The sequence below is a fragment of the Schistocerca cancellata genome, chromosome 4, assembly GCF_023864275.1.
Source record: "Schistocerca cancellata isolate TAMUIC-IGC-003103 chromosome 4, iqSchCanc2.1, whole genome shotgun sequence".
Lineage (NCBI taxonomy): Eukaryota > Metazoa > Arthropoda > Insecta > Orthoptera > Acrididae > Schistocerca > Schistocerca cancellata.
In genome coordinates this window covers 140348559-140362184 of record NC_064629.1, presented here as the reverse complement: position 1 = coordinate 140362184, position 13626 = coordinate 140348559, and the positions used below count along the sequence as shown (strand labels likewise).

At 37.1% G+C, this 13626-nt stretch overlaps 1 protein-coding gene across 1 annotated transcript in view; it reads right to left on the bottom strand.

Annotated features, from left to right (window-relative positions):
- Positions 1 to 13626, bottom strand: part of LOC126183929 (uncharacterized) — a 184203-nt gene that overhangs the window by 80033 nt on the left and 90544 nt on the right. The window contains exon 3 of the mRNA XM_049926277.1: positions 9794 to 9904. Coding sequence (XP_049782234.1) covers positions 9794 to 9904 — 111 coding nt within the window. The remainder of the gene's footprint in view (positions 1 to 9793; positions 9905 to 13626) is intronic.

The following is a 13626-nucleotide window of genomic DNA, read 5'->3' as shown; positions in this document are numbered from 1 at the left end:
AAGTTTAATGTCACTTTTAATGGTCAGGTCCATCATCACCAAGACTCTCCAAAATATCTAGGAGTGACTCTTGATAGAACCCTCTCTTACAGGAAGCACATAGAAAACACCACAGCAAATCTGAGATCACACAATAACATCATACAGAAGCTGAGTGGTACCTCATGGGGTGCAAGAGCTATGACATTGTGATGCGCTGCCTTCGAGCTGTTCTATTCTGTTGCCAAATACTGTGCCACAGTGTAGCTCAGTAGCACACGTGTGAGAAAAATTGACATGGCACTACATGCAGTAATGAGGACAATAACAGGCTGCATCAAATCTACTCCTCCATACTGGTTACCACGTCTAAGCAACACTGCACCACCAGACCTCCAAAGACAGAACGCCCTCCTCAAAATTAAAATTACTTTAAGTCCCTGAGCTTCCAATGCACTATGATGTTTCTGCACTCTGAATGAACTGATTAAAATCTAGGCAGCCATCTGTCCTGGCAGAATCACTACAGGCAGCTACTTTCAGTAACAACAAAAAGTGGGCAGAAATGTGGAACACTATTGCCCATGAGGAACATCAGACCCTCCGAAGACCTGACAAGACCAGCCAGTATGAAACTAATGTGAAGTGACTGGAAAACAATCAGATCCACACAGGCCACTGCATCTGTGCTGAAAAACTCTACCAATGGGGCAAAGGCTTCATCAGTGTGGCTTTGGAAATTAACACCAGACGATCCATTCACATTGTAACAAGCTGTAATAGAAGAGCCTAACATGGGAACTTTGTAGTTTCTTTGAAGTGACAGAGGCAGCCCTAGAATGGATTGACAAATTAGATGTTTATTTATAGGCTTATTTTTCAAATTATGAAATTAATATATTTTTGTAAAATTTTGTAAAACTATGTAATCCACAATTGCTAGTCGCTGTTCATGAGTAATGCTAAATAAATAAATCTATGTATTTTCAAATTTAAGTATTTTATGTTCTCAAGTATTTTATAATACTAAAAGAAATTCTTTATGTGAGTAGTGTTTTGAATGTGTCACAGATAGTGGTGTTACAGTTCAATTGAAAAAACTTATATTTAATATTAGACTTTTTTTTACATTACCCGACATGTAGATATGTTTGGAATCTCTAGAACATCATCATCATGAGGCCATCTTGAAATTTTTAATCTTCCATTGAAGCTTGAAATAGCAATCCTATTACCATCAGGTGAAAAGTTCATCGTATTAATACTAGGCAGCATGTGGCTGAGAAATGAGGCAGTAATTAAGACCCCTGGTACAGTACATACTTCAATAATTCCTTTTGAGCATCCACTGGAAGGAAGCAGAATTAAGTCAACTTGTATACTATAGAAGTTTACCATCATATACCTTTTAAGTCTGATAAAAAGTAATTGTCTTCACAAAGTCTGTGTCTGGAACATAATTGTATGAAATACACTTGAATATGTACTTGGAGTAAGAACATACAGATATTTCTAGAACATTAAACAAACACAACCTTGAAGTTTCCTGCAGAAATTAATCCATAAATGACTATAGTACGGGTACCCATTTATTTACTGATTCAGTAATGCCTCAAATGTTCATTATATAGTAATTTTCTTTCAACCACAATAATATCACAATAAATTTTATAGATTCTAGAAAATACATTATTCATGTGATACTTGACAAGCATGAACTAGATTAAGAATGGAGTTTTATAGCAGTTTAAAATTTGACGTTAAGTTCAACTATTTGTTGCATTTAGATAATAGCTACCTACAACTGAATTTTATGGTTTGTCTAACATACTATTCTGGAATATATGGCAGTTTCTGCACAATCAAAACATTTTAACAGTGCTACTCTTGGTCTACCATGAAAATGAATATGGTGCAGACTAAATTCATTTCACAATGTGTAATAAGCCACCATTCGCAAGTGAAGACTACATGGAAAGAAAGGGGTCAAGTCCAAATTTGATGAAAATGTATTACTAGCATCATGTAGTTCATCAGACGTACTTTCAGTTGTGTCACGTTAGCTGAATGTAATAGGTCCAGTCTCAGAGTTATAGCCAAATAAAGATATGGTCTACACTGAGAAAATGGGTCAAGTCCATCCAAAACATGGATGGGGAGTTAAATCCTGCAAGATATGGATTTCTGATCTGTATTGATTTTTCTGTTTGGTTTTAAGAAAGATTCATTGTGACACTGTTAAATGCAATGTCATCATCGATTTTTAGTTTGTACTATCAAAGTTTACAATTTCTTCTAACATGGAGCAGACCTGAGGTTAGTTTCTTTCCTTTATTTTATTTTATTTTATTGTGAGTTCCATTGATCCTGATAGCAATGGAGTTGCAAGGATATGGAATGCGTCACTATTTTTACAATGTTAACAATACAGCAGCATACTATATGGTTAATTCATAACAACACTGATAGTAACAAAATGGAACACTAGAAGGAATAAAAATGTATTACACACATCAGAATTAACACTTATGTGTACACATTGAAATTAACAATATCAAAGTACACTACTGGCCATTAAAATTGCTACACCACAAAGATGATGTGCCACAGACGCAAAATTTAACTGACAGGAAGAAGATGCTGTGATATGCAAATGATTAGCTTTTCAGAGCATTCACACAAGGTTGGCGCCGGTGGTGACACCTACAACGTGCTGACATGAGGAAAGTTTCCAACCCATTTCTCATACACTAATAGCAGTTGACTGGCATTGTCTGGGGAAATGTTGTTGTGATGCCTCGTGTAAGGAGGAGAAATGCGTACCATCACGTTTCCAACTTTGATAAAGGTCGGATTGTAGCCTATCGCGATTGCGGCTTATCATATCGTGACATTGCTGCTCAAGTTGGTTGAGATCCAATGACTATTAGAAGAATATGGAATCGGTGGGTCCAGGAGAGTAATACAAAATGCTGTGCTGAATCCCAACGGCCTTTTATCACTAGCAGTCGAGATGACAGGCATCCTATCTGAATGGCTCTAACGGATCGTGCAGCCACGTTTTGATCCCCGAGTCAGCAGGTGGGGACATTTGCAAGACAACAACCACCTGCACAAACAGTTCGATGATGTTTGCAGCAGCATGGACTATCAGCTTGGAGACCATGGCTGCGGTTACCCTTGACGCTGCATCACAGACAGGAGCACCTGCGATGGTGTACTCAACGATGAACCTGGGTGCACGAATGGCAAAACTTCATTTTTTCGGGTGAATCCAGGTTCTGTTTACAGCATCATGATGGTCGCATCCGTGTTTGGCGACATCGCGGTGAACGCACATTGAAAGCGTGTATTCGTAATAACCATGCTGACTATCACTCGGCGTGATGGTATGGGTTGCCATTGGTTACACGTCTTGGTCACCTCTTGTTTGCATTGACAGCACTTTGAACAGTGGACATTACATTTCAGATGTGTTACGACCTGTGGCTCTACCCTTCATTCGATCCCCGCGAAACCGTACATTTCAGCAGGATAGTGCACTACCGCATGTTGCAGGTCCTGTGTGGGCCTTTCTGGATACAGAAAATGTTTGACTGCTGCCCTGGCCAGCACATTCTCCAGATCTCTCACCAATTGAAAACGTCTGGTCAATGGTGGCCGAGCAACTGGCTCATCACAATACGTCAGTCACTACTCTTGATGAACTGTGGTATCGTGTTGAAGCTGCACGGGCAGCTGTACCTGTACACTCCATCCAAGCTCTGTTTGACTCAATGCCCAAGCATATCAATGCCATTGTTATGGCCAGAGGTGGTTGTTATGGCCAGAGGTGGTTGTTATGGCCAGAGGTGGTTGTTATGGCCAGAGGTGGTTGTTCTGGGTACTGATTTCTCAGGATCTATGCACCCAAATGGTGTGAAAATGTAATCACTTGTCAGTTCTAGTATAATATATTTGTCCAATGAATACCCGTTTATCATCTGCATTTCTTCTTGGTGTAGCGATTTTAATGGCCAGTAGTGTATTTGAGCAACAATAGAACACTACAGCAACAAATAGTTTATATTTATGCTTACACTGAATGGTTAACTCAGTTGTATAATAAAAACTTGCTCCTACACACTATAAAATTCACTAATTGAATAGAATGACTTTTGTATTAGGCATTCCTTCAGTTTGCTCTAGAACTTTGGTGGTCTTTTTGGTGTGATGGAATTGAATTTTGTGTAACAGCCAGTTGCGGTCTATGTTTTAATTGATAATGGAATATCCACAAGTAAGCAGCAGTGTTATGTCTAGATAAAGACAGGGCTATGGTAGACCATCTGAAGTACCTAAAAAACCAACAACTATTTCACAGAAAACAAGAGATCATTGCAACTGCTAGAAGAATTTTACTAATATGCTAATTGATGCAGAAAAGTGTAAACTCTTATCTTATTTCAATCTACTCAGGGACTGGGATATGAAAAAGTTTCACCTGACAGTACTAATCTCTACTGATAATATTCAGTGCCAAAGGTGTCACAGAGATAAGACAATAGTTATGTTGCGCGAGTGTAAAAACTGCATTCAAATAAATTCTATGTTATGTGACAATAACTTAAATTAATTCTGCTGTAGTTTCTCGTAATACAGATTGTCATGATACAGAAAGTTGTATTTGAAATTAGATGAACCATCTTCAGCGAGGCACACTCTTAAGTTTGATACATGAAAACTGTTGTGTTTTGTTTAATGATACTTGCTTGACTGATGCTAGAAGCTGACAAAACTAAACAGCTACTGTGTTCAAAGAGGACATAAAGGTGTCTTTAGGCTTTTAGTTTCAAAACCTTTATCAAATCACTGAGAAGTTTTTTGCTGTGTAATACTCAAAAACAGTACTTGTTGTGCACTGAAGTGCCAAAGAAACTGGTATGGGCATGCGCATTCAAATACAGAGATATCTAAACAGGCAGAATAAGGCACTGTGGTCAGTAATGCCTATATAAGACAACAAGTGTCTGGTGCAGTAGTTAGATCAGTTACTGCTGCTATAATGGCAGGTTATCAAGATTTAAGAGAGTTTGAATGTGGCGTTATAGTCAGCGTATGAGCAATGGGACACAGCATCTGAGAGGGAGTGATGAAGTGGGGATTTTCAAATACGTCCATTTCACGAGTGTACCGTGACTATCAGAAATGTGGTAAAACTTCAAATCTGACATTGAGGCGGCCGGAAAAAGATCCTGCAAGAACAGGACCAATGATGATGATGACTGACAAGAATCATGCATTGTGACAGAAGTACAACTCTTCCACAAATTGTTGCAGATTTCAATGCTGAGCCATCAACAAGTGTCATTGTGTGAACCATTCAATGAAACATCACCGATACTGGTTCTCGGAGCTGGAGGTCCACTCGTGTGCCCTTGATGACTGCACAACACAAAGTTTATGCCTTGCCTTGGCCTGTCAACACTGACATTGGACTGTTGATGATTGGAAACATGTTACCTGGACAGACAAGTCTTGTTTCAAACTGAATCGAGCAGATGGACGTGCACGGGTATAGAGACAACCTTGCAAATCCATGGACCCTGCTTCTCAGCAGGGGACTTCCAAGTTGATGGAGACACTGTAATGGTCTGGAGCATTTGCAGTTGGAGTGATATGGGACCTCTGAAAGTTTAGATATGATTCTGACAGGTGACACGTACGTTAGCATCCTGTCTGATCACCTGAATCCATTCGTGTCCATTGTACATTCCAATGGTGTTGGGCTATTCCAGCAGGGCAATGTGACAAATTATAGGACCAGAATTTCTACAGAGTGGTTCCAGGAACACTCTTCTGAGTTTAAACATTTCCACTGGTCACCAAACTCCCCAGATGAAAATTATTGAGCAATTTGTGATGCCTCCAACATGCTGTTCAGAAGAGATCTCCACCACCTTTTACTCTTACAGATTTCTGGACAGCCCTACAAGATTCATGGTATCAATTCCCTCCAGCACTACTTCAGACATTAGTTCAGTCCATGTCACATCATGTTGTGGCACTTCTGCATGCTTGCAGGGGCCTTACACAATATTAGACAGGTGTACCAGTTTCCTTGGCTCTTCAGTGTAGAATTTAAGGTTATTTTGTTTTTACTTCCCAAAAAATATTAATCTTGTTTCAATTTCAGTGCAAGTAAATGAAATATATTCAGCCATTTTTGAAATTTTTACTTACTTATTTTGCATTTATCACTTCTTTTTACTTTTGCCACAACTTAGAAACTATCACAGAAATCTTCAGATATCTGTATTTCAATGCTTGATTTAGTAGTCTAACATTCAAAAGTGTTAGATATCTATGTTTACAAGAGCTTTAGGCCTTCTCCTAATTTTCTTGAAGTTATATAATAATAATAGTAACAATAATAATAATAATAATAATAATAATAATAATAATAATCATCATCATCATCATACAACAAGTACAACAAATACTGGAACAAAATAATGTGCAATCAGAAGAAGAAGAAAATACAGTAATGGACTCAAACATCCCAGAGCAAACAAACAAAGACCAACACGCATCAATTAAACAATCAGAGGAAAACGAAATCCTAACACAGCCACCAGAACAAGCACAAATAGAACACGAAGAGACACATGTGTTAGATATAGAAGAGAAATTTCAGCTGACATATATAGAATACAAAGACACAAATACAGACATTAGACCATTCTTGCATAGACCACCAAATAACCCACAAGTCGAAACAACAATAAAAACTATCAACACAATCATACACAACAAAATAAATGAAAACACAACTATGGAACAGTTACAACTACTGGTTTATATAGGAGCACTCACTACACTAAATATACACACTAGGCAGAGATCAGAACAAACCAACACACAGAAGAAACCCACAAAACCAGCATGGCAACACAGGCTACAGATCAGAATAGAAAAACTGAGAAAAGACATCGGACAGCTAACACAATTTATAAGAAATGAAATATCAGACAAAAAACGAAAAAGGTTAGGTAAAATCTCACAACAAGAAGCAATAGAGCAATTAGATGAAAAAAAGCAGAAATTACAAGCATTGGCCAAACGACTTAGAAGATACAAAAAAAGTGAAAGTAGAAGGAAACAAAACCAAACATTCAACACAAACCAAAAGAGATTTTACCAAACAATGGATAACACACACATTAAAATAGACAATCCACCAAACATAACAGACATGGAACACTTCTGGAGCAGCATATGGTCAAACCCGGTAGAACATAACAGGCATGCACGGTGGATACAAGCAGAAACAGACACATACAAGATGATACCACAAATGCCTGAAGTGATAATTTTGCAACATGAAGTCACCCAAGCAATTAATTCTACACACAATTGGAAAGCCCCTGGAGATGATAAAATAGCAAATTACTGGCTAAAGAAGTTCACCTCAACACATTCACATCTAACTAAATTATTTAACAGTTACATTGCAGACCCATACACATTCCCTGATACACTTGCACATGGAATAACCTATCTGAAACCTAAAGATCAAGCAGACACAGCAAACCCAGCTAAATATCGCCCCATAACATGCCTACCAACAATATACAAAATATTAACTTCAGTCATCACACAGAAATTAATGACACATACAACACAGAACAAAATTATAAATGAAGAACAAAAAGGCTGCTGCAAAGGAGCACGAGGATGTAAAGAGCAACTGATAATAGATACAGAGGTGACATATCAAGCGAAAACTAAACAAAGGTCCCTACACTACGCATACATTGATTACCAAAAAGCCTTTGATAGTGTACCCCACTCATGGTTACTACAGATATTGGAAATATACAAAGTAGATCCTAAATTGATAGTTTCTAAACATAGTAATGAAAAACTGGAAAAACACACTTAATATCCAAACAAATTCAGATAACATCACATCACAGCCAATACAGATTAAGCGTGGAATATACCAAGGAGACTCATTAAGTCCTTTCTGATTCTGTCTTGCTCTGAACCCACTATCCAACATGCTAAATAATACAAATTATGGATACAATATTACTGGAACATACCCACACAAAATCACACATTTGCTATACATGGATGATCTAAAACTACTGGCAGCAACAAATCAACAACTCAACCAATTACTAAAGATAACAGAAGTATTCAGCAATGATATAAATATGGCTTTTGGAACAGACAAATGTAAGAAAAATAGCATAGTCAAGGGCAAACACACTAAACAAGAAGATTACATATTGGATAACCACAGCGACTGCATAGAAGCGATGGAAAAAACAGATGCCTATAAATATCTAGGATACAGACAAAAAATAGGAATAGATAATACAAATGTTAAAGAAGAACTAAAAGAAAAATATAGACAAAGACTAACAAAAATACTGAAAACAGAATTGACAGCAAGAAACAAGACAAAAGCTATAAATACTTCTGCTATACCAGTATTGACCTACTCATTTGGAGTAGTGAAATGGAGTGACACAGACCTAGAAGCACTCAATACACTTACACGATCACAATGCCACAAATATAGAATACATCACATACATTCAGCAACAGAAAGATTCACATTAAGCAGAAAGGAAGGTGGAAGGGGATTTATAGATATAAAAAACCTACATTATGGACAGGTAGACAATTTAAGAAAATTCTTTCTAGAACGAGCAGAAACTAGCAAAATACACAAAGCAATCGCTCATATAAATACATCAGCTACACCATTGCAATTTCATAACCACTTCTACAAACCTTTAGATCACATAACATCAACAGATACGAAGAAAGTAAATTGGAAAAAGAAAACACTACATGGCAAGCACCCGTATCATCTAACACAGCCACACATAGATCAAGATGCATCCAACACATGGCTAAGAAAAGGCAATATATACAGTGAGATGGAAGGAATCATGATTGCAATACAGGATCAAACAATAAACACCAGATATTACAGCAAGCATATTATTAAAGATCCCAACACCACAACAGATAAATGCAGACTTTGCAAACAACAAATAGAAACAGTAGACCACATCACAAGTGGATGTACAATACTAGCAAATACAGAATACCCCAGAAGACATGACAATGTAGCAAAAATAATACATCAACAACTTGTCATACAACATAAACTAATAAAACAACATGTTCCCGCATACAAGTACACACCACAAAATGTACTGGAGAATGATGAATACAAATTATACTGGAACAGAACGATTATAACAGATAAAACAACACCACATAACAAACCTGACATCATACTCACCAATAAAAAGAAGAAATTAACACAACTAATTGAAATATCCATACCCAACACAACAAATATACAGAAGAAAACAGGAGAAAAAATTGAAAAATACATCCAACTGGCTGAGGAAGTCAAGGACATGTGACATCAGGATAAAGTTGACATTATACCAATTATACTATCAACTACAGGAGTCATACCCCACAATATCCACCAGTACATCAACGCAATACAGCTTCATCCAAACGTATACATACAACTACAGAAATCTGTAATTATTGATACATGTTCAATAACCCGAAAGTTCCTAAATACAATGTAACATATACCGTACAGTTAAAAGGAAGTCACGCTTGATGAAGGTCCATGTCACTTTCCATTTTTAACCAGACCTAAGGTCTGAGAAAAATAGAAATAATAATAATAATAATAATAATAATAATAATAATAATAATAACTTTATTTCCATTCTGTCAATAACCTTACAGTAGTTTTTTTTTTTATTTTTTTTCTACCATACCTCACCAAAATGTTCTCCCTTGGATGCCATTCAAGAGCTGCTATTACACAGCCACTACTGGCTGCACATGTACACCACATTTCTTGTACTTTCTTAAGTGATGTTGCATTCCACACCTGAAAATTTTTATATCAATCTACACACATCAGCAAAATGCCCATATACTTACATCCTTGCTACATTAACAGAAAGTTATAGGACAACATTTTGGCACAGATATATGTGTTACCAACAGTTTAAAAACAAGCTATTGATTGTTTTGAAGGGATAATCTCTAACTGTTTTTCATCACTGCGCACTAGTTTCAAACCATTGGCCCACATGATTCAGTGGACGGTTCTTTGTCAGTGCTTCACACTAGTGTGAAAAAAGTACATATGGCTAGTACTCAGTTGGAGAGATTGTGTTGTATCAAGAGTTGTTACAGTGTTGTTAAGGTTAACTGCCCTTGTGTTTACCCTAGTGTAGTTGTCAGACAGAATCTTTAAAATGATTGAGGCAGTCTCATGGGGCTACTACTAAGGAACCGACTCAATCTTTATTAGATCAGGTAGCTCAAATGAGAGCAAATGCAGAACCTGGTCCACTTCTTTAGTGCCTCTGATAGATGCTACTGCTTGCAGCCTAGTCAATCATTTTTTCAAGCAAGGTAGGCGAGGATGGATTAGCTTTTGTGAATATTCAGTTGCATGCTGCAAAGCTGGGTTGTTGGACAGATAAACAATTGTTGAAAATGGCCAAACTATGTGTGAAAACTTAATGTGTGAAAACATAAGTATTTTGCCATTTTTACATAAGACATGGGGCATTAATAAAACACAAGGTTAAAGTGGTCTTAGTGTCTACAGCCAAAATCAAGAGTGCATGGCAGAGCACCAGCAGTATACTGTTCTCCTGCAAGCCAGAAAATCTACTCTTGTTAAACACTGTTTTTATTGGTCACCTGATGAATTACAACGAAAGAAAAAGTGTGTCCCATAATTCAAACTTTCTGTACTCAAGCATTTAGGAATCAGTGGAAATATGACAAAGAACCTTATTTATCAGGATAGTGGTTTCCATTTGAATACTCTTCATTCTATGTGGCGCTGACATCATCCTGGAGTTTTATCAAATAAAGACAATCTGATATCGATAATGTGAGCTTCCAACATGGAGGATGCTCAGAGCAACACACAAACTTCAGCAAAAGTGCATGCATTTAAGTAATTCTTCTGCAGAGATACTAGAGTATACCATGTATACACTGATGGGGTCTTAAATAGCAGAGCTCTTTGTCCTTTCACCAGTATACACCTGAAGTTGGTGAGAAGGTTGCATCAAAATATCATGGCAGGAAGTTATAGACATTTGGCATTCCACCTAAAATTTTATGGAACATGAACATGCTTAGTGGTAACTGACTAGGATGACCTGATGATGCTGTTTACTTTGGTTTTCTCTTTCATGGAGGATACTTTTTGTCAAATGTCAAGAGGACCAATTTCAGTAGACAATATTGTTTCTCCAGAGGGGTGGGTTATTGACAGGCTGTAGTGATGTGGTATGTATTGTTGAGAGCTATGTCTACTATCTTAATATCTGAGATCTGTACCCTACAGGTCATGCCTATTCAGTTGTATAGTAGCACAAAGCTAGTGAAAATTTTATGTTCAGACAGTACTTCATGAAAGACAATGTTTGGACCAATGTAACTCTAGTTATTTTGGAGTTGTGCAGTGTTCCAGTGTTTTACCTTCCCAGGATAGCTTTGAACTCCTTTTTGCCATCCTCGCCTGTAATGAAAAACATCTGTGCATTTTTTCAGTGCATTTGGTTCCACTCAGTATCTCCCAGTGTGTAAAGAGGGCCTTTAGGGCCACTGACAATCTCTCTTCTACTGCCTTAAATTTTTTTCATTGCACAGTGACAACATGATTGTAATCACAGATTAAATTTTGCATCCATTCAGGAAGAGACTGATCATTTATATACATGTTAAACATATATGGCACAAACATAATGTCTTAAGACATGCAACTTTTCTATAACTCTCATCTGCTTCTCAGACTTTGGAACTCCACAAAGAAACAAAAATGAAAAATTTATAAATAGTGTTAAAATTATGACTAGGAGGACTATTATCACAATAAGAGCCATGTACTAGTGAGAGAGGACTCACATTTTACTTATGGACAACAGGATGTTCCATTCAATGATTTATTTTATTTGTATTCAGAACCTTCACTGTCACTGTCCAGAGTTTCTTGGAATGGACTGTACCCCATAGGCACATACACATGGTGCCCATACAACTTTCAAGACATGAACTACTTTTTCATCATGAGGCATCTATTGTCCATGATTAATGTCATGAGCAAGGATTCTGGAAATTCTAAAGTAGTTGCTTTGATGAAGGTTTTTCAAATTTTGCTCCCTTTTTAAAAAGGCTTTCAGTTAGTTACTTCGACTTCTAAAGCAGTATCCATCCCCTTGACCATGCAGAAAAATTTTGGCAGAGAGTTACACACACACACACACACACACACACACACACACACACACACACACACACTGAACCAGACATGGCTGAAACAACAGTAATCTATTCCTTTAGAAAAGATGAAATTTAGTTATATTACCAGAAGACAAAGGGAAAGCCAAAGTTTTTCTTTTATGTGATGATTATGTATGAAATTCAGTTTTTTATTTAATGACTCAGCTTAGCAAAGGTTGTAGAGTGCCCCCACCGATAGGATGTACCAAAAAGCTATTACTTTCTGAAAATGCATTCACTGAGAATATGTCAAAGAAACTTCAGTGTAGTGTCCATGTTCCATTGAGATTACATGGCATTCTTAAAACTTACAAGGAATCTGTACCATTTCATCCCATTTGCAGCATTATTAGTATACCAAACAACAACTTCATTCAGTGTATAGTGAGTGTTCTTTGAATTTCGTCTCCAAAAGTAAAAATTTTATTTGATGGAATTTGTACACCATCTGACATATACTACCCTCTCTTTGATCTACTTGTCAGTTTTGATATTGTTTTTTCTTTTTATCTAGGTTCTCCTGCATGTACTATGAGAATGCTTGTACAGGACACAGTGAATGGTTCAGGACAGGTGTGTGGAATCACCACCACACTAGGTTAAACTGGAGAAATCTGTGTCGGTGGAGCATTGTTTGATGGAAAGACACAGTATGAAATACGAGACAGGTAAGCAGCTGCCGCTGCTTGCCATTATTAGGACTGTGCTATTAAGAAAGCTACTAAAATCAGGTTGCCTAATGGTAAAGATCTTAGTATTATAAAAGAGGACTTTAAGTAAAGAAAATAATAGAACTGAGGTAAGATTCTCTCAGGAAACTCGAGAAGACTGCAAGATTATTAAAGTTTAGTGTCTCATTAATACAAATACCACTACAGATGGAGCACAACTTCATGCCAGACAATAATGGGGAAAGAAATTAGCTGTGTCTTGTTTATGAAATTATTATGTTATTTACCAGAAGTGAGCTACAGAGAACATGGGAAACCTGTATCTGGATGATTGGACAGGAGTTTCAAGCAAAATAATTGAGAATATAGTGGATCATCTCATAACAGTTATATAGGCCATTATTTTTAGCCAGAATGCTGGTAGTCAGGATTTAAATATGTCCAAGATTATGGTACATCCACAAAGTGTCATGAGGTATCTTAATAATGGAAATTACTAGATCGAACAATACATAAAATAAGGGAAAGGCAACCACTCACCTATAGCAGATCACGGCATGGAGGACAGAAACCTGTAACAGAAACCTGTAACAGAAAACAGCATTCACTCTAGCTTTTGAGCATTAGCACC